Source organism: Chinchilla lanigera, unplaced genomic scaffold (assembly GCF_000276665.1).
Source record: "Chinchilla lanigera isolate Chin_1 unplaced genomic scaffold, ChiLan1.0 scaffold00132, whole genome shotgun sequence".
Lineage (NCBI taxonomy): Eukaryota > Metazoa > Chordata > Mammalia > Rodentia > Chinchillidae > Chinchilla > Chinchilla lanigera.
The window spans coordinates 908,513-928,040 of record NW_004955533.1 but is presented as its reverse complement, the minus strand read 5'-3'; the positions used below and the strand labels follow the sequence as shown (position 1 = coordinate 928,040).

Genomic DNA, 19,528 nt, shown 5'->3' with positions numbered 1-19,528 from the left:
CCTCCCAGACTCCACCAGTTGTATATTTCTTCCAGCCTTTTTGACATGTATTTTTAGCCGAATTTGGATGGTGTGCGTGGCACTCAGACCGCTGGACTGTGCTCCTGGGCCTCCCAAGTACACTCAGCTTCTCCCCACACACAACCCTCCGCCCCGAAACCCTGGGGTGCAAGGTGCGAGGTGAGGCCTGGGCTGTCAGTCCCGGCCCTGGAGGAGTGTGGCCGGCCCTGAAGCCCGCCTTGCTCCCGGTGCTGCTGCCTCCTCACTGCAGGGTGGGGAGGGAAAGCCTCACCGCGTTTTTGTCTTGGGGGTTTGGGGAGCATTTTCCTCACACGACTGAAAGTGCAGGAGATGGAGAGCTTCAAATGTTGACCACATAGGGCCAGGAGCAAGTCCTCCTCATCCTCTTCCCCCACCGCCCCCCCCTGCAGCACTTCTGGACCAGCACCCAGAACCCTGCTCCCATGCCCAGCCCCTCTGTCTTCAGTTGGTCGGCTTCCTGTGACAGGGGGAGGAGCATCTACCTCACGGGCTGTGGGATGAGATGAGGCCGTCGCCGGCAGGTGCAAGGGTCCCGCAGGCCTCTGCCTGCAGGAAAGCAGGGAGGAAGGACCTACGGCCGTGTCCCCTCTCCCTGCGGAGCCAGAGCCCAGCGGGACCCTTGGTCAGAGGGTCCTCACAGAGCGTCGCGCCTGGCCCCGAAGGACACGGTGCCCCAGCTCATGTCACACCGAGTGCTGGAGCAGACCGCCAGAGCCGCCCTCCACACGCATCTTCCCAGGCCCACGTCCCATCTGGAGAAGTAGGTACCCTGGCCTTCTCTGCATCACCTGCACCGCTGCCACAGTCCCCAGTCCCGCAGGCCACCCAGGAAACGGGTTTCCAAAGCACTGTCGCCTCCAGGTGACCCAGGAACCGACCAGGCCACTGATAAGCAGGCAGATCCCAGCTCCTGGCCGTTGCCTCCCCACCGTGCGCACACAGAGGGGCAGAGGCAGAGACAGGGGCCACGACCCACGGCAGGGTGGGGTCTGAAGCAAAGCCCTGGGCATCACCTGCAGCCCGGCAGCTGCCCTCGGAACCTACCTCAGAGATGCCGGGCGCCTGGCACAGGCCACATGCGGGTCACAGCCACTCCCAGTCAGCTTGTGCCTGCTCTTTAGAGCCCTGGCGTGCGAGCAGGGTGCCCTGGGGGAGAGCCACCCTCTGTGACCGTGGGAACTTGCAGAACCTAGAATCCTGCCCACCCTGGCCTACAGGACCAGATCGCCAGTCTCAAGCACACTCACAGTGGGCTCCCTCCGACCCAACTAATTTCACACCCAGGTTTACTAATGTTTCCCGACCCATCTTTTGCCTCCTCCTCCGGTGGCGAGAGGGAGCAGTAACACCTCAGAACAGGTGGAAAATTTCAGAATCTCTCCCAAGCCCAGCCTGCAGCTCAGCAGTGATTTTCCCCTTGTGCATGTCTTCCCGTCTGACCTGGTCCACACGCAGGCTGATTTCTCAGATGCCGTCAGCCGCACAACTTCCCATCGGACCCTCCTGATATCACACACAGCACAGCTTGTTTCCACACTGCTGCTGAGGCTTCACACGTACTGTGTTTCCCCGAAAATAAGACCTAGCTGGGAAATAATCAGCCTCAAAAAATAGAGACCAGAAATGCCAGCCCCAATCAGCTTATGCCGGCCTTCCCTCCCTTACGGCCACCAAGCAGGACAGCGAGGGTGGGAAGGGCGGGCAGGGCTGACGGGGCTGGCCTTTCTGCTCTCTGGCTTTCAAGGCTGGTATGTGTTCTGGCTAGGTCTTATTTTGGGGGAAAGAGGGTGGCATTCTCCTGGGACCAGTATGTGGCTCCCGACGTGCACACAGCCCTGCAGAGCCCTCTCACTAAACTCTTGGTTTTCCTTCTTGTACCCCTCACATGAGACACAGCTGGCGTCCGAGGGCCTGCATGGGAGGGAGGGCACCGCCCCTGCTCTCCTTCCTCCTCCTTTGCCAGCACACACCTGCCTGAGGCCGCCCCCCTCACGCCCTGCCCAGGAGGGAGAGACAAGCGGAATTGCTGAGTCCTAGGTGCTGTCTGCTGCTAAGGGAGGGACGCAGTGGTCTCGGGGATCCGGGTGCCTTCGGCAGTTTCTTTGCTTGTCCCGGACCCCGGAGACTCACTCCATCCCAAAGGGACTGGTTCTGCTTTCAGACGCCCAGTGGGGAGGAGCACAAAGCCCACCTGTCCGTGGAGTGACAGAGCTGTTGAGGACCCATCCCACCCCGAGACAACAGCTACCTGCGGTGCCCTGGGGGCTCTGTCGCAGAGAGGCCCACACTGAGTCCCTGGAGCACAGTCACATGCCAGCCACTCTGCCCAGCCGTAGCCCAGAGATGGCGCTGTCCAGGGGGCTGGCCGATTGCCCCCCAGCTCCCGGCCTGCACCTGCTGCCCCTACGGTCGCTGGCTAAGGCCCCTCCCAGCAGGGCTCTCCCTGGCCCCGTCCTTACAGGAAAGCCGGCTGGAGAGCATTTAATGGGAGGACATCACAGAGGCCGGCCCAGGTTAAAGGAAGCAGCGGCCGGGGAGGTCACTTGTCAGAGGACAGTCAGTGTGCAGCTGTGACCACGGGGGGAGGTGGGACTTGGGGAAGGGCTGGGGTGGCACCCAAACGGGGGGGGGAGTCCTCTGCCCCGCCGCGGCCCACTGGGAGAGGGGCGCCTCCCCCTGCCGGGCCAAGCGGGGCCCAGACCGGAAAACTGAAGGGCAGGGTCGGCCTGGCCCAGCCCGGCCCCACCGTCTACAGAGTGTGCCCAGATGGGGAGGAAGGTGGTCAGGGATGTCGGCCACCGTGCTGTCGGGGCAATGTCGTGTCCGCTCCCTGAAACTCACGTCACAGCGTGGCCACGTGAGGTGACGGAGACAGCCAGTGTGGAACCAAGCCAGCCGTGCCTCCCGCACCCCGCCTGGGCGGTCGCTGAGCTGCGGGCATCTCTCCCGAGAGGAGGCAGAGTAAGGCAAGAGGCAGTCGGGCCTGGGGTGCCACCCTGGAGCGGGTATGTGGCCCCTTTCCCTCCCACGTCCCTCACAGAGGGTCCGAGTTCATGGTGCTCTCTACGGGGTGGCCACAGTCTCCCCGCTCCCAGAGGAGGAGAAGCGGCCTGAAGGCTGCCCCGGAAGCACGTTAGAGCCCCGCGGGAACAGGTGTCGGGCAGTGTGACCCACACTGCTCTGACGGAAGCTCAGCGTCTCAGGGAGGTGCAGAGGAATCTGAATCCTGCTCCCACCCTGGCCTGAGCGAATGCGAACAAGAGTCATCGGGGTACCACAGGCTGCAGGTACTCCCTGGGTTCAGGCTTCATCGCTGCCCCCACTGTGGCGTCGCAATAGTTGTGTCACCCCGCGGCGCTCACAAGTCACCCCGGCAGTACAGTGAGCCCTGTGCCTGCCTGCAGGCTCGATGTAAGGACCCCAGGGGGCCCCGGGCCATCTGAGCCTCTAATTCAACAGGAAGCATTTCTTCTTGGCTCCTAAGGATTTCCAGGCCCACCGAGCCTATAGCTTTCAGGATGGAGTGGACTGTTGAGGGTGGCACGTCTCCCCTCAGCCAGGGCGGGGAGAGGAGGCACACATGCTGGGCTCTGGCAGAACGCAAACACAGCCTCCCCCCAGAGACGCAGGAATGGGAGGCTTTGCCACTGCTGGTGGGAATGGAAATCAGGGCAGCCGCTCTACAGAACAATACGGGAGCCCCACGAAAACCCGGATAGTAGACCATGACCCTATCCTGGGTGTGTGCCCAAGGGAAGCGGCATCAGCATTCGGGGAGACATCTGCGTGCCACGTTCCTGCTGCCCCAGTCGCAAGGACAGAGGCAATCACCTGTGCCGCCTGGCTGACAAGCGGAGGGGACGTGGGGCTCGCAGTGGGCACCTTCCGACCACGGGAGAGGGAGCAGCATGGACTGGAGGTCGTCAGGCTGAGCCAGATCAGCCAGACAGAAAGACAAGTACCACGTGATCTCACCCATACGTGGAACCTAAAACAGTCACCGTAAAAATCGAGAGTGAACAGTGGTCCTCGCAGGGGAGGCAGCCCATGGGGCCGCTAGTAGATGGGAGGAGGGAGCGGGGCGCTGTGACTTCCCAGAGGCCGTGCACCGTTGATTCAAAGCCAGGACAGAATTTTGAATGTTTTTACCTCAAAGGAGAGATCAGTATTTGAAATAGCTATGTTTCCCCAGATTTAAATATTATACAATGTAAACATGTATCAACACAGCACACTGTACCCCACAAATATGTACAATTTTGTGTCCATTTAAAAATAAGAAACTAAAATAAATGACATGAGAAGGTCAACAGTGCCTACTCCGGGTCAGGCCTAGAACAGCCTTCCGAGGCCCTGGACCGGGCCAGGTCGCCGGCTGTGCGGACGGAGGTGATGGCTGAGTCAGGTGCGCCTGGTCTGACTGCGTCCCTGTGCGGACATCCGGTCCTCCTGCAGGGTGGGGAGGAGGCAGAGGCGGCGAGGGGCAGTGGAGCCTGGGTGCCACTGTGCAGGGGGCGTCCGGCCCTTTTCCCTCCCACCACCGGTCGGGTACATCCCGCCACTCACAGGCAGCAGGAGGCCTGCATGGCCAGGCCTCCACCTTGGGCTTCCAGCCTTCATGTCCCCAGCCAGAAAACCGCAACCTGGTGTGGCCTCCGCTCTGACACCACGACAGGGCCTGGAGCCGCACAAGCGCCACGTGGTGGGCAGTGTCCGTCCACCTTGGGACCCAGAAGGGCCATTAACCTGCTACCAAGTGCTGCCCATCCCTGCCACCCGCCCCTGGGGACAGGGCCACGAGGGGCCCTCAGCCTTGGTCCACGCCCTGGCAGGCTGCAAACCCAGCAGTGGTGGGAACGCTGCCCTCCACAGGGAAGCCTGGGCCTGCAGCCCTGAGGGGCCGGGGCATCTGGGGCCGCGCCACGCCCTGGCTTGCCCGCGCCCCAGGGCCTCCTCTCTGCAGTTGGGCAGCAGAGCCCCCTGCGCACCCTGCTCTGCAGACATGCCTGCCGATGCGGGCGTCTCCTGAGCCGTCAGCCCTGACCCACCCGGGAGACGCATGTGGCACCCACGCTGTGTCCCCCACAACCCCAGCCCCTCCACTGGGGACGAGGGAGAGGCCCCAGCCCCCGCCCCAAGGAAACATCACTGAGACAGCAGCAGCACCGGAGCCCGTCCCAGCCCCCCACCTTGTCACACACCAGCATCCTCGAGGGACAGCAGGGCCTCTGCACCACCAGAGGGAGTGGGCATGCATCACAGCGCCCCTGAGGGACACCCGTGAGCTCCCTTGAGTATAACGACTGGGGTGCAGCTGAAAGGACTTTCTAGTAGTGGTCTCAAACACTGGTGTGCAGTTACTTAAACAGCTGCTGAACCCAGCCCAGAATTTTTAATTCAGATCACCCCTCTGTTCTCTTTCTGCTGGCCTGGAATGTGGGTGCAGCCGTTTTTTACCAGGGGGTGACCCTGAGGCTAAAGAGCCCGTGCTGAGGGCAGCAGAGCAGAGGAACTACCTTGGTGGCCCGTGGAGCTGCCGGTGGCCAGGCCCAGGCGGCTGCTGGATGAGACATGCTGCAGGACGACCGCTCCTCCCAGGGCTTGCAATCGCCATCCTTCTGCCCTGGGACCCATCTGGCCTGCCCCCTTCTCAGCTCTGCGGCCGGCCACTCCACTCACAACCCCACATGTCCTGGCCCAGGGAACGTCACCACCCAGCTCCCCTCGAGGACAGCCCTGGGGCCCCGCACACCCCTCCCCGTCTGGGCACTGGCGAGGGCTCCTCTGGACCCAGATGGTCCTGGGAACAGCCTAGGCCTGACGCGGTGGGCCAGCTGGGGCCCGAGGGCACAGCATGGTGACACCCAGGCCAGGCACCCAGACGAGGCTAGGCATCACTCGGGAAGCATCTGCGGAAGAGGACGTCAACAAAGCTGGAGTGGGTGCCTGTGGGTGAAACCATCTGGGGAGGCAGGTGGGCCTGGTCTAACCAGTGAGGGTCTCAAGAGAGACTTTCTCAGGGAAGGTGGGACGCTGCCTGCAGGCAGACTGCCCAGCTTACGTGCAGCTCTCCTAGGTCTCCAGGCTGGTGGGTCCCAGGACATGCTGGACCCCAGAATCACGTGAGCCCATCTGGTGAAGTAAGTATCCGCGCGCGTGCACACACACACTCTCTCTCTCTCTCTCTCTCCAGCCCTGGCTAAGGAAGCAGCGCGGCCACCCTGCTGGTCGAGGGCCTTGCTGGACTCACAACACGCAGCCTCAGAGCGTGAGACACAGAGCAGCGGCTTTATTCAACCCGGGGGAACAGCAGGCAGTGGCCACAGCAGGAGGCCTGTCCCCCGCAGGTCCTCAGGCTGGCACGAGGGCTGGCAGCACCTTCCCAGAGCATGAGCCAAAGCCCACGCGGTAGCCATCTCCCTGGCAGTGCCCTGGAACAAGGTGGATGGGGTCAGCCTCGCCACCATGCGAGGATGGACTCCTGCGACAGGGACGCCCCAGCAGAGGGGTGCGGGACACATGGGCTGCCCCGTGACTGGGACCCGGTGGGACCAGGGCCCGGAGGCCCTCCTGGACACCCAGGCACTCTCTCCAGGAGTCTGGCTTCGAGTCTGACCTCTGTCTGTCTGTCCAGCCGCCTGAAGCCAGGCAGCCCAACCCTGGGCCTGTGGCCCGAGTCCTCAGACCTCAGCCTCCACTGCTCAGGTGAGCACGGGAGCAGCCTGGGGTGCCGGGGACAGCAGGGCCCGTGAAGGGCCCGAGTGCCAGGCCCTCCTGAGGCCAGGCTGGGAAGACACAGCGGTGACCATGAGGGCCTTGACGGGGCGCTGCCATGTGTAAAGCTTACAACGTGACACTACCACAGGTGGAGGAGCGCGGTCTCAGATCAGCTGTCTGAGGGGAGCCAGTTTCCTTACTCCTGGCTGCAAGACCTGCAGGGTTCATCCCCCCGCGAGCAGATGAGCAGGGTCTTCAGCCCCTGGGCCCACGACAGACCAAGCAGTGCTCCCCGGCCCCGGAGGACTGGCTTGCAGAATTCTCATGAGCACAGCTCCCCTCAGTCGGGGCTGCCCGTCCCGTGGCCCTAACATGTGGAGGGCCGCCGGTCCCCAGGGGCCCAGGGCGCCCCTCAGGGTGGCTCCTAAGCCGGTCGCAGGGCCAGCCCTGCCCAGAGGGGCAGGACTGAGCAGATGCCGGTCCTTCTGCTCTGTGAGCCACGCGAGACGTCCCCAGGCCCAGGCCACACAGACTCCAGTGAGGTCACGGGGCGGTCAGTGCCGCGGGCAAGGACAGGGCCAGCTGCAGCGCCCACACCTGTGATGATGACCTCGTCGCCGTCCTGCAGAAACGTCCTGGTCTGTCCCTGCCCCAGCTCTATGGGCTTCGTCCCCTTCCAGGACAGCTCCAGCATGCAGCCGAAGCTCTCCGGCTCCTTTGTGACATGGAAGGAAAACGGTCACTCACGTGACACCGAGGTGGGGGGTCTGCCCTGGTGGACGGTGCTCAGAGAGACGTGGGCAAGGGTGGGGACCAGGCACCCAGAGGCTTGGATGCTGCCCCTTCCTCCCTCCCACAAGAGCCTGATATCCAGATGTCCTGAGTTCCCAGCACGGGGTGCGGCTAGGACCCAGCCAGGAGGGACCAAATCCCCCAGGGTATCACCTCTGGAAACTCTATGCCCGACCTAGGCTCACAGGGCACAGGGGTGCTGGGAAGGGCCGCAGCAGAGAGGCCCCTCCCGGGTGGTGTGACGCAGTGATGACCAAGAACACTGCAGGTGCTTCCAGGCTCCTGGTGACAGAGCCGAGTCCTGGTCTCCCTCTGCCTCTCCACCAAGGGGCCCAGGGCCCTGGGCTGGGCGGGGACCAGGCTCTGCACAGGGGCAGCCCTCCCCCTGCAGCTTGCACTCACCGGCCCGCTGATCGTCCCAGAAGCCAGGAGGTCGCCTGGCCGAAGGTTGCAGCCATTGACAGAGTGGTGGGCAAGCTGCTGAAGCATGGTCCAGTACATGTGCTGGACACAGGGCACAGAGGGCACAGGGCACAGGGGGCACAGGGCACAGGGGCCCCACTCCCTGCCTTGCCTCGCCTGCTCTCCCCAGCTGCCTCTCGGGTCCCTGAGAAGTGACGCGTGGCCCCTGCAGGGCCGCCCAGGGCCTCCCCTCCACTGTCCTGCTCCAGCCCATACGCAGCTCCTCTGCTTCTGAGACGCAGCCACGAAGCCAATGCTCACCTTGAAGTTGGACCTGCAGATGGTGGCCGCCTGGCTCATCCCTTCCCCTGCGGGCGAGAGAGAGTCGACGACCTAATTCCTGTGCTCGGGAGGCAGCCTGAGGCGCGCTGTGGCCTCAGCTTCCGTCATCCCAGCAACTTAGAGTGTGAACAGCAGGCTCATGGTGCTGGAATAACAGCCCTCTCTGCCACACAGGGCCAGGGCCACCGTGGTCCCACTGCACGCACGACAAGCAAGGGCGCAGACGGACACCTGGGCAACATGCCCACGCACCACGCGCAGGAGCAGGGCCACGCCTGGACACCAGCGTGGCCTGCAGGGCTGTCCTTATCACTAGGCCCCGCTGACCCGTCCCCGGCTCCCTCGGCTGGCCCAAAACAGGACTCAGGGGCTGTGTGCAGCCCTAAGGGCTGAGCCAGAATGCCCCGGGGATGGCCCCGGCTCTCCAACAGGCACCTCAGATCTGCTGTCCACTCCTGCAGGCCCGCGAGGAAGACGAGCAGGAAAACCCTGGATGGGGGCACAGGGTGGGGCCCCAGGCCCTGGCCTTGGGCCCAAACAGTGGGGAGCTTGGTGGCAGGGTCAGGGTCGCCTGGGCCTGGTGTGGCTCCCTCAGCACAGGAAGCCCCTCTGAGAGCCATACATGCACCTGCTGGGCTGCCCCCAAAGCTCAGGAGCCGGCAGGGCACAGCCCTTGGGCACGCACATGCCCACTGTGACCAGACACCTGCCACTGCCCGCCTGCTACCCACCTTTCAGGGCAACGGACAGGTTGACGTCGAATGTGTAGGGCTGGTCATGGCAGAGATACGGCAGGGGCCTAGGGTCCTGGGGGCAGAGCACAGCAAAGCGGTCGCTGATGTGGAGCTTGCCAGGCTACCCCTGGCAGCACGGAATCCCGGGACAGAGGGCCCACGTGCTCGGACACTGCGGGCGAGGGTGGGCTTAAGTGCCAGGCTCCAAGAAGGGAAGCTGAGGGGGTTATCAGCAGGTCAAAGGTCACACAGAGGTGTCCCAGAAGCCAGGGGGATGGAGGGTGGGGGCGGGGCCCAGGAGGCTGGGGCGGGGAGCACAGTCTGGGCAGGGGAGGGGTGAGGTACACCCCAGGAAGGTGAGCCTCTCACAGCTCCGCTGGCGCAGAGCCGCCAGGAGCCAGCAGAAACTGCATTCTGGGCAAAAGCGGCTTCCCAAGCATGACCCATGCGTCAGCAGGACACAGATCACGCTTGGTCTGAACAGCTATGTGTTTCTCGCAGTAAGCAGAAGGGCCGGTGAATTGGGAGGCTTTGCAGGGTGAGACCCGGTCCATGTCACCAAGGGGTCTGGCGCAGGCCGGGACGGACAGGGCGGGGCTCTGCACGCACAGCCCACACGGATCAGAGTGCAGCAAGGCCTTTGGGGGCTTGGATTTGCGGGAGACCGGGCAGGAGCTCAGGAGAGGCAGCCTGGCCCGCGGTGGCGAGCTTGGATGCAGGCCTGCAGGCTGTCTGTGCCCCTGAGCGCTCTGGAAGGCCCGGCGTCACTGGCCAGGGGTGAGAGGGCTGCAAAGTCCCAGGCAGCTCCGCAAAGCACGGCCTGAGGGCGGACTGCAGACCAGGGAGGGTGGAACCAGCAGGGCCTGGATGGCGGGAAGAAGCTGCAGGAAGCTGCCCACCCTGCGACTCTGTGCTGGGCTGCGGAGGGTGCCCACGTGGAGGACGTGACCTGCAGCAGCCTGGACAGTGGGGCCCTGGGGCGGGGCGGGGCGGGCCTCTCCTGCCAACTGCATTCCAAAGGCAGCACGCTGCCCTCCCTCAGAACAGACCCCAAGAATGGTGTTGAGGGCAGGAGGCTGCGGAAGAGTATCCAGACCACAGCCGCCTGGAGGTCACTGTGAGCAGGACCCTCAGGCCAGAGGGTGGGCAGCAGTGTGCTTACCTGCTTGGGGTTGGGCACTGCGAAGGGTGCGAGGGCATCCATGGGCACCACCCACGGGGAGATGCTGGTAGCGAAGCTCTTCCCGAGGAACGGCCCCAGGGGCACGTACTCCCACTGCTGAATGTCCCGGGCTGGGGAGGGCGGCGGGGCTCGGCCTTGGCCCAGGGCACAGCAGACCCTGGCCGGCCTCCCAGCCCAGAACAACAGCAGTGGGCCAGAGCAGTGGGCGGACAGAGTCAGCAGACAATGGGGGGTGCCCCAGGGGCCGGGGTGGACACCATCCTCCCACAGGAGGCAGAGGGTAGAAAGGCTTCACGTCTTAGCTCAGCGTGGAGTGAGACCTCTGTGTGCCCGGGCCTCGGGCCAGAAAGTGGGACTCAACACTGCGAGCAGCTTGCAGGGCTCTGCAGACCGCAGGGAGCCAGGGAGCCGGCTCAACCCAGAGGAAGCTGGGCTCAGAGCAGGGCAGACGCTGTCCCCAAGGCTTAGAGCCAGGGTTCGAAGCCACAGCCACACCCAGCAGCAGACCGGGAGCCCCGTCCAGCCCCACCCAGGACCTCGGCCGGCTTCGAGGTTACCGCTCCAGTCATTCATGAGGACCACTCCGAAGATGTGCTGGTGGGCCTCAGAGATGGGGATGGGCTCTCCCAGCCGGTTCCCGGGACCCACGAAGAAAGCCTGGGGGCAGAGAGGCAGTCAGAGCTGGCTGCTGCGCCCCACAGCCCCCCGACCTCAGAGAGCAAACGTCAAGGCTTCTGACTCGGGCACCGCAGCATGAACCTCTGCTGTGTCACCAGGGCCCCGGGCTGCGCTCGGTACATCCGCCCTTCCATCCTTCCCCTCACCCTGTCTCTCAGCCGGGTGCGCCTTGTGGAAAGTGAGACTGAGTTTGTCCCACATGGAGGCCTTCAGCCCGAAGGGGCCGAGGGCCCGGCCTGCCACCTGTGCCCACTGAAGGCAGATGGCACGGAGATGGTCTGTGGACCAACGGGGTACCCAATGTGCCAGGAAGCGGCTGGGGAAGGCCCTCCCCACAGCATACAAAGTCAGCGGACTAACGCCACAGTTTACTTAAACCCTGAAAGTTTCTACCAAGATGATAAGAAAAAGACCCAGGGGACCTGGTTATTCAGATCCCAGCACTGTCAGGTCCACATCTGCGCTGTCTGCACCAGGACCACCGCTCTGCCTGCCTTTCCCCGGCTGCCTCACTCCACCCCCGCTCACTGGGGCCCACCCCGGAGGGGTGACTCCTGCTGGAGAGCCCTCCAGTGCGGGGACCTGCCAGCGGTGACCGGTGGTAGTGCCCACTCCTTTCTGCGCTCCGGCCCGGGTCCAAAGAAGTTCCTGAGCAGGGTGGTGACAATGAACCCCCACGAACCCAGCCCAGGTCCCCCCCACAGCCATCTGGGCGGCCCTCGGTCCCTCCCCTGCACCAGCCTGCGAGATGGCCTGTGTCCTGCAGTCCCACGTCTGGGTGCTCTCCCCTCTTTAAAAGCACAGCCATGAGCGGCACAGCACCTGCCTGGCAAGTGCAAGGCTGTGAGTTCGATTCCCGAAAAATAAAAAAATAAAAGCCCAGCCCTGCAGCGTGGGGCTCCCAGGGCAGTGGAGCCCAGCACGCCTGGGCAGTGTCCTGGCTGCCCACAGCACCACAGCCGTGCAGGACTGGGTCCAGGGCACTCAGCTCTCTCAGCTCTAAACACAAAGTTTCATTTTTTAAAACAAAGTGCAGCCCTGAAAGGACCTCGGCTCTGGGTCACCCGGGCAGCCACAGTGAGGCTGCTGAGGTCGGCTCTGCCCCTCACCAGTGCTCGTGACCACCCGAACACTGCAAGGCTGGTGCGGAGCCCACCTGCCCGGGACACGCACCACGCAGCTCCCACAAGCTTCTGGTCACAGCAGCTTAATGAGCTGACTAATAATTACATAGAACCTCATTTACATGCTTCCGGTTCCCCCAGGAGTGGGGATGGAACATGGGGGAGCTACACAGCTGCCCCTTTCCAATTTTATTCTGAGACAAGCTTTCACTAAGTTGCCCAGACTGACCTTGAATTGCAACCGCTCCTGCCTCAGCCTCCTGCAGCTGCGATTATGGGTCTGTACCTCTGCCTAACGACTCCTTGTTAGCTCCCTGCCAACAGCCCTGGAACTCTGCCTGAACAACGCTGTTCTGAAGACACAAATCTGCCTCCCTGTGCTCAGGAACACAGGGCGGCGCCGGGCCTGCACTTGGGGCCACTAGAAATGGCAAAGTCACGTGAAAACACAGCAGGCAACATGTGCAATAAACACGTGTGTGCAGAACGAGGGCAGAGAGGGTAGACAGCGAGTGGCTTTGCTCGCCTCGGCCGGGCTGAGCACATCACAAGGCGTGGCTGTCACTGTCAGAGCACCAAGGGCCACGAAGGCGCTGTGAAAACTCCTTCTGAGGACACAGACCAACGGTAACAGCAGGCGCATTCACGGCACAGAACCTGTGACTAAGGGGGCCGGACTGCACCCTGGGGCCAGAAGGGGACACAGAGCTCCCCTGGGGCGCTGTGCGCATGAGTGGCAGAGGCTTGGGAGGCCCGGGAGACCCGGTCAGCACTGTGGACAGCTCACCATCTCTAGCTCCACGTCCAGGAGCTTGCACGGCCCGTACACAGGAGGCTTGGCTGGAACAAGGCCGGAGAAAGGGGCTGCCATGAGCATGGGCCTCAAACGCAGGGCCAGAGCCGGGGTGGGCACAGCCGGCTGGGGCTCTGGTCACTCACAGTTATCAGGCCTCATCTGTCCCACGGGCCTGCGGATCGGGGTGCCGGACACCACGACGGAGGAGGCACGGCCGTGGTAGCCCACAGGCAGGCTCAACCTGGGGAAGCAAGAGAAGCTGCAAGGCATGAGGCGGCCACGTGGTGAGGAGCAGCCTGGACAGAAATCACGGCTAAAACTCCGAAGTGTGCAGGGCTCTGAGACACCATGGGCAGCTGAGGTCCCTGGTGTGGAAAGACGGTCCGACATCTAAACGCAGGTTGCTGTGACCACAGAGCTCTGCTGCTCCCCTTCCCTCCCCACCCCAGATCCTGGTGGTGGGAGGGGAACAGGCTGACCCTGCCCTCCAAACGCTACACAGCAACTTCGACTGCATGGGCTACAGGGCACACTGAGGCTGCAGACGACAGGGCCCACGGGAAAGAAAGAGGCAAGAGCCTTGGAAAGTGGGGGACGTCAGACCTGTGCTGCAGAGAGGGGTGGCTCCCCAAGCACAGCCACACCCTAAGCCCCTGAAAACATGGTAAGGGTCTCAGCAGATGCAGCTGCTTTAGGGATCTTGAGACGTGGCGGTCTGGGTGGGCCCTGCCACCCTTACAGCAGACAGCGGAGGATGCAGCAGGCGAAGAGGCAGCCCAGGGGTGAGCCCGGGGTGGACAGTGCCACCCGCGATTTCGGACCTGGACAGGAGAGGGTGAATGTGTGTGGTCACAGTCACCCTGTCCTGGGCCTCTGTCACGGCAGCCTGAGGCTACTAATACAGACCCACATCATACCTCACCCACGGAAGGAAATTCCAGACGGACTAACGATCTACATGTACAAGGAAGATGTACTGTCAGTACTAGGGAAAATACAAATAATATTTTTGAATTCTGGGGGTAGACAAAGCCTTCCTAAACAAGACACTAAAGTAAATGACATAAAGAGTATGTTTCATTTTGTAAAAATGCAAAACTTCCACATCTAGAGAAACTGCAAAGTAAACAGACAGCACACAAACTGAGACTCCTTTTCCAGAATGCTTAGGACTCCAGTTTTTTCAGATACTGGAATATTTGCGTGTACATAACGAGATAGCTTGGGAACAGGACCCAAGTATAAACACAAAATTCATTTGTTTCATACACACCGCATATATGCCTGGAAGTAATTTTACAGAATATTTTTAACGCTTGTGCAGGAAGTTCAGTGTGTGCACCTCAAACCACCAGAAAGAGTCACTGTGTGTGACATCATGCAGCACTTCACATGTTTCAGATTCTGAAGCATTTGGAGTTCATGTTTTCAGATGGGGTGCTCCTCCCGGAGCGGGAGGACACTTCTGCCGTGCTCTGCGGCAGCAGGCTGACCTCTGTGACTCGTCACTCTCTGTCAGGCTGCTTACAGCAGCATGACGGTGGTGCTGAGGTAGGAGCGCATGCAGGAGTCCCTGTGAAGGGACGCACCGGAAGACACTGGTAGTCTCCTCCGGAAAGGAGAGCTGTATGCATCTACTCACTCTTTCGTGTTGGTTTTAATTTGTCAAATGTTAGCTAACTCACTATGTCCTATCTGTCATATCCAAAAACTTATTTTGTAAGTGACTGAGGTATGATTAGGTTTATTTACACAGAGAGATGTCAATCATAGTGAAATAGTAAAACTCAGCAGGTCACTCTCTGTTCACTGAAGAAGTTAATTTGAAGAAATAAACTATGTGCACATGTGTGTGTCACTGAGGACCAGCTGGCAGAGGGCGACACACCCAAGCACTGTAATGACCTCTGGTGTGTGTGGGGAGCCCCCTTTCTCCCTTTTCCTGCCTTTATTGGATTAAGCTATAAGATGTTGCTGTAGGCAATGGCACAATGTGTAATAATCCAGAGGAACAACAGGAGCTCTCGCCTTGCTGTTTCACCCGCTCCCTGAGAAAGGCAGTGCTGAGCTACTATTCCACACTCACCTGCCCACACAGACATATGGGGCCCATAATATGTCAACAAAACACAAATGACACATATATATGTGTGTACATGTGGGTACGGGCAACTGTGGGTATGCCTTAAACGGAAGCCCCATATCCAGATCCTAATCCCTGGGGCTAATGGATGTTACCCTACCAGGCAAAAGGGATTAAGCTAAGGTTCCTAAAACATAGTGATTAACGCTTGTTATTCTGGTGAGCTGTGGCTGTAGTTAAACCAGTGATGGCAAACCTTTTAGAGCCCGAGCACCCGAACTGCAACCCTCAACTCACTTATTGCAAAGTGCCAACACTGCGATTAAACCTGAATACTGAGGTTTTAGTTCAGAAAAACAGCTCACACATTAGCATCTCTTGTCTTGAAGGAAAAGCAACTCTCATGCCATAGGCTTGCCACCACTGAATTAAGGGGTCCTTATAGGACTCAGGCAGGAAGGCTGAGCAGAAAGCAGGGCTATAGGGGCAGTAGGGAGAGGCCGTGCGAAGGAGCATGAGTCACGGTGGCTTCAAAAACTGGGAAGATGGGGCAGTGGCTCCTTCCAGTTGCACCAGAAGAAACTGCCCAGCTGACGCCGTGACTCCCCCACCTCCCCACGCCGATTCAGAACGGAAGAGAGTGGGACGGTGGTAAGGTGCCAAATCTACAGCAATTTGTTAGGGCAGAACAGGGAACTGACATATATGCTCTTCACCAAAATGAGAACACACCTTTCATAACACCCTGCAGTTTGCTTCTTACCCTTGACGTATGTCATGTGCGCCTCTCAATCTAAATCCTTCAGTAATTTATGGACAGTTTATACTGGGGAGAGAGTACTTCTCCTCCACCAGTGACCACTCAGGCTGCCTGCGCCCGCTGCCAGGAGCCCTGCCAGGTCATGAAAGTGCTGCTATTCTTTTTACTCCTGAAGGACAGACACAGAGAAACAGCCTGTAGGTCAAGGCACGCACAGTGAACTGACACGTGTTTTTGTGCACCTTCCCGTAAGTGTGGGTTCATTACCATAAGCACAGCGTTGAGCATCCCTAACCCCAAGATCCGAAGTGTTCCACAGTCTGGAACGCTGAACCACAACACGAAATCACAATGTGGAAAATTGCCCTGGGCTAAGCACTTGCCTGGAACACACAGGTCCTGGGTAAAGTCCCCAGCATTGCAACGAACAGATATGTGTGAAACTGGCTGCCAGGCTGTGCAAATAAGGCATACATGGAACAAAAACTTCACGGTTAGACCTGGGGCCATGGGGCATCTCATTATGTATAAGCAAACATCCAAAAGCCTGAGATCTGAAATGCTTACAATAAGGGTAACTCAACTGGCGTCACTTGTGTAATACAGGGTATGTAGACAAGGTAACAAGGCATAGTGCAGGCCGCCCTGCCCCACCTCACGGGCGCCCTGTCTGCATTCGCCCCTCCAGGACCCGAGATGCTGCCCAGCTTCCTCCCTGGGTCTTATTTGGCATCTCTAGGTGGCGACCTGCCCTTGCGTCCTCTCCCTTCTCCCTTGGCCCAACAGATCTCTCTCTGACTCATCCTTGCTGAGGGTGCACCAGCCCGTCTGTCCAGGTCCTCTTCAGTTTCCAGTGGCCACCATATCCAGAGGACAGCACAGAGCAAAGGGCCGGGACCCCAGCTGTCTCCCTCCCAGCATCGGGCGGGCGGCAGGCCTCCCACTGTCCTTGGGTAGGGCGCTCTTTCTCTGAGGCTGTGTGCTCTGGCTCACAGTTCTAACCTGAGCTGCCTCACAGGACACCCAGGAGACCAAGTGAGTGCACATCTGCGCTGGGCCACACTTTCAGGGGCGCTAAGGAGAGGGCACCCTTGCTGACTCCCATTCAACAGAAGGTGCTAAATGCGGAGAATGCTGAGAATTAAGAATCGCAATAGAACAGTAACAGCTTACAAAGACAGCTCAGAAGGCCACGGCAACTCAGGGACCCCAGAGCCAACCTCTGCTCTTTTGCAGAACAAGCTCAAGAGACCCGCACCTGAGTCCCACAACAGGTCCCCAGCCACAGCAGCGGGGCTGGAAGCCAAGGCAACCACTCTGGGAGAGTGCGACTTCCCCACCACCTCCCCTCACTCCAGTTTCCTCCCTGGTTGGCTTATACCTGCAGAGCTTGGCAGCGCCTGGGAAATGGACAGAATCCACACTCGCCAGCCTACCACATCCACATGTAACCCGTAAGCCATACGTGACAGCTGCACACGTGAGGGGCAGCAGACCGTGCTCACCCACACACGGGGTTGGACGTACCAGTTGGGCATCAGCGCATTCTCTTTGCCCCTGAACATGGTCCCAATGTTGGTGGCGTGCTGCCGGGAGGAGTAGAAGTCTGTGTAGTCTCCTGGGGAAGAGGACCGAGCACAGCCTGTTAGTGACCCGATGGGGAGAAGGGACATTTCCTGGCTGGTGCGTCCCACAGTTCACCCCAAACAGGACACAAACGGCCTCAGTTCCGACTTGGCTTAGAATCCCCAACTGACTTAGAAATAAGCAGCCAGCACATTCTGAACCAGCCCATGGAGTCTGACCCAAGAGGCCCACACTGTCTCCTGCCCTTGCCAGCAGCAGCAGGAACCCTTCACCTCGTCTGCACAAGCTGTGCCTGCCCCAGGCCAGGTTCAAATCCACGCAGTCCTTCGACTCCGGGGGGCACCCTTTCTTCTGCAGCTCCAGGAGTGCCGGGTCATGTGCCCAGTCTCTGCAGTCCCAGCCTGAACTGCCCAAATCTGTGGACTCCCTTGGGACCAGGAGCACTGTCCCGTGCACTGCCCCTGGCTGGGGTTATGAATGCAGGGCTTCCTAAGCAGCAGGTGCCCTGTCTCCTCTTGGGGATGAGTTACTAAAATCTGCAGAATCCAGCTGGGAGTTGCTTTTTTGTCTTCCTAAATCTTCTGCCCCTCCCCAAAAGCTGAGGGCTCCAGTCCCACTAGGCAGGGCTACAAGGGGCAGTGCGAAGGGTGAGGAGAGGTGGCAAAGTCCAGGGGCCGTGGGGGGCGCAGACAGACCGAGCCCTTGTTGTTGCTCCCTGCCTCCAGCCCCATGGCACAGAATGCATCCAGGGTGCAAAACAAAACAGGAAACAGCCCCAGTAGTGCGCGGCAGTGACGGGAATCCTGGGATCCACCGGCTCCCCAAGAAAGAGCACAGCCTGCGGTGCACGTGACAGGAAACGGGGCCCGGTCCCCACCCCACCTCCATCCGCTTCGGCCAGGCTGCAGCCCAGAGGACAGGGCCCGACTGGAGGCTGGTCCAGAGCCCCGAGCTCCCTCCCGAGGGCAGGGCTGCCAGCGTCTCAGGGCCCAGGCACCCAGCAAGCCCCAGCCAAGGCCTTGTCCTGCACTCCTGCCTCAGTGGCCCAGTCTGTGATCGGCTCGGACTAAGTGAGCTGCACTCTCCACACTCCGGGGTCAGTCCAAGCATGCACCCTGGGCGCAGACACTCAGCCTCTGGCTCCCTTCTCGGAGCTGCTCGCAGACGGCAGCTCGGGGCCCTCGTCCCACAGCCTTTCAGGAACAGTGACTAGCTGGCCGACAGGAAGCCACGCGGCTGGTCACAGATTTGAGCAGCCGAGCCAACGCCAGCCTGGTACTGAGACTGGCCAGGCTCAGGGAGCAGGTGACAGGACTTCTCTCCCACCGTCCGCAGGGGCACTCACCGATGGTGGCCGGGAGGTGCATGGTGGCCGCGGCCTGCGAGGTGAGCGCACTGCAACAGGAGCCAGGGCTTCAGGGGCGGGTGGGTGGCAGGGAAGCAGGCTCTGTCTGTGCCCCCCTCAGGCCGAGCCCACGCTGTGCCAGGCCTGCTCGCCCTCTCCAGGGGCACAGGGAGGAGGAGTCACTAAGGCCCAGGGACAGGCTGGACTGGCAGGAACTCCCTCTCCAGACACTGGCAAGGGCACACGTGACGCTGACAGACACAGGGTGGTGTCTGGGGGAAGCCCAGGTGGCCCAGAGTCCTCCAGCACATAGGGTGGCAGAGCCTGACCCACCACAGCAGGACCCAGAGTGTTCCAGTCTGCCGCCTGGCCCCCGTCTCCCGGTCCCCGCCTCCCCGTGACCCCGTCTGCCGCCCGGCTCCGTCTCCCCGTCTCCCGTCTGCTACCCGGCCCCATCTCCCCGTGTGTCCTCCCATCTGCTACCGGGCCCCGTCTCCCCGTGTGTCCTCCTGTCTGCCGCCCGGCCCCGTCTCCCCGTCTCCCTGTCTGCCGCCCGGCCCCGTCTCCCCGTATGTCCTCCCGTCTGCCGCCCGGCCCCGTCTCCCCGTGTGTCCTCCCGTCTGCCGCCCGGCCCCGTCTCCCCGTCTCCCTGTCTGCCGCCCGGCCCCGTCTCCCTGTGTGTCCTCCCATCTGCCGCCCGGCACCCGTCTCCCCGTGTGTCCTCCCGTCTGCCGCCCGGCCCCGTCTCCCCGTCTGCTACCCGGCCCCGTCTTCCCGTGTGTCCTCCCATCTGCCGCCCGGCATCCGTCTCCCCGCTCCCCGTCTGCCCCCAGTCCCCGCCTCCCCGTGACCCCGTCTGCCGCCCAGCCCCGTCTCCCCGTCTGCTACCCGGCCCCGTCTCCCCGTGTGTCCTCCCGTCTGCCACCCGGCCCCGTCTCCCCGT

At 61.3% G+C, this 19,528-nt stretch overlaps 1 protein-coding gene across 2 annotated transcripts in view; it reads right to left on the bottom strand.

Annotated features, from left to right (window-relative positions):
- Window positions 1-6,310: 6,310 nt before the first annotated feature.
- Fah (fumarylacetoacetate hydrolase (fumarylacetoacetase)) overlaps window positions 6,311-19,528 on the bottom strand; it is a 17,437-nt gene continuing 4,219 nt past the window's right edge. Inside the window, exons 4-14 of one of the 2 annotated variants that reach the window (XM_005410394.2) lie at window positions 18,586-18,635; window positions 17,181-17,271; window positions 12,954-13,051; window positions 12,802-12,854; window positions 10,770-10,869; window positions 10,192-10,322; window positions 9,027-9,102; window positions 8,275-8,321; window positions 7,954-8,028; window positions 7,357-7,474; window positions 6,311-6,473 (exon numbers count right to left, since the gene is read on the bottom strand). In XM_005410394.2, coding sequence (XP_005410451.1) covers window positions 6,394-6,473; window positions 7,357-7,474; window positions 7,954-8,028; window positions 8,275-8,321; window positions 9,027-9,102; window positions 10,192-10,322; window positions 10,770-10,869; window positions 12,802-12,854; window positions 12,954-13,051; window positions 17,181-17,271; window positions 18,586-18,635 — 919 coding nt within the window. In that variant the 3' untranslated portion in view covers window positions 6,311-6,393. Of the gene's footprint in view, window positions 6,474-7,356; window positions 7,475-7,953; window positions 8,056-8,274; window positions 8,322-9,026; window positions 9,103-10,191; window positions 10,323-10,769; window positions 10,870-12,801; window positions 12,855-12,953; window positions 13,052-17,180; window positions 17,272-18,585; window positions 18,636-19,528 lie in introns of both variants that reach the window. The other variant, XM_005410393.2, reaches the window with a different exon arrangement.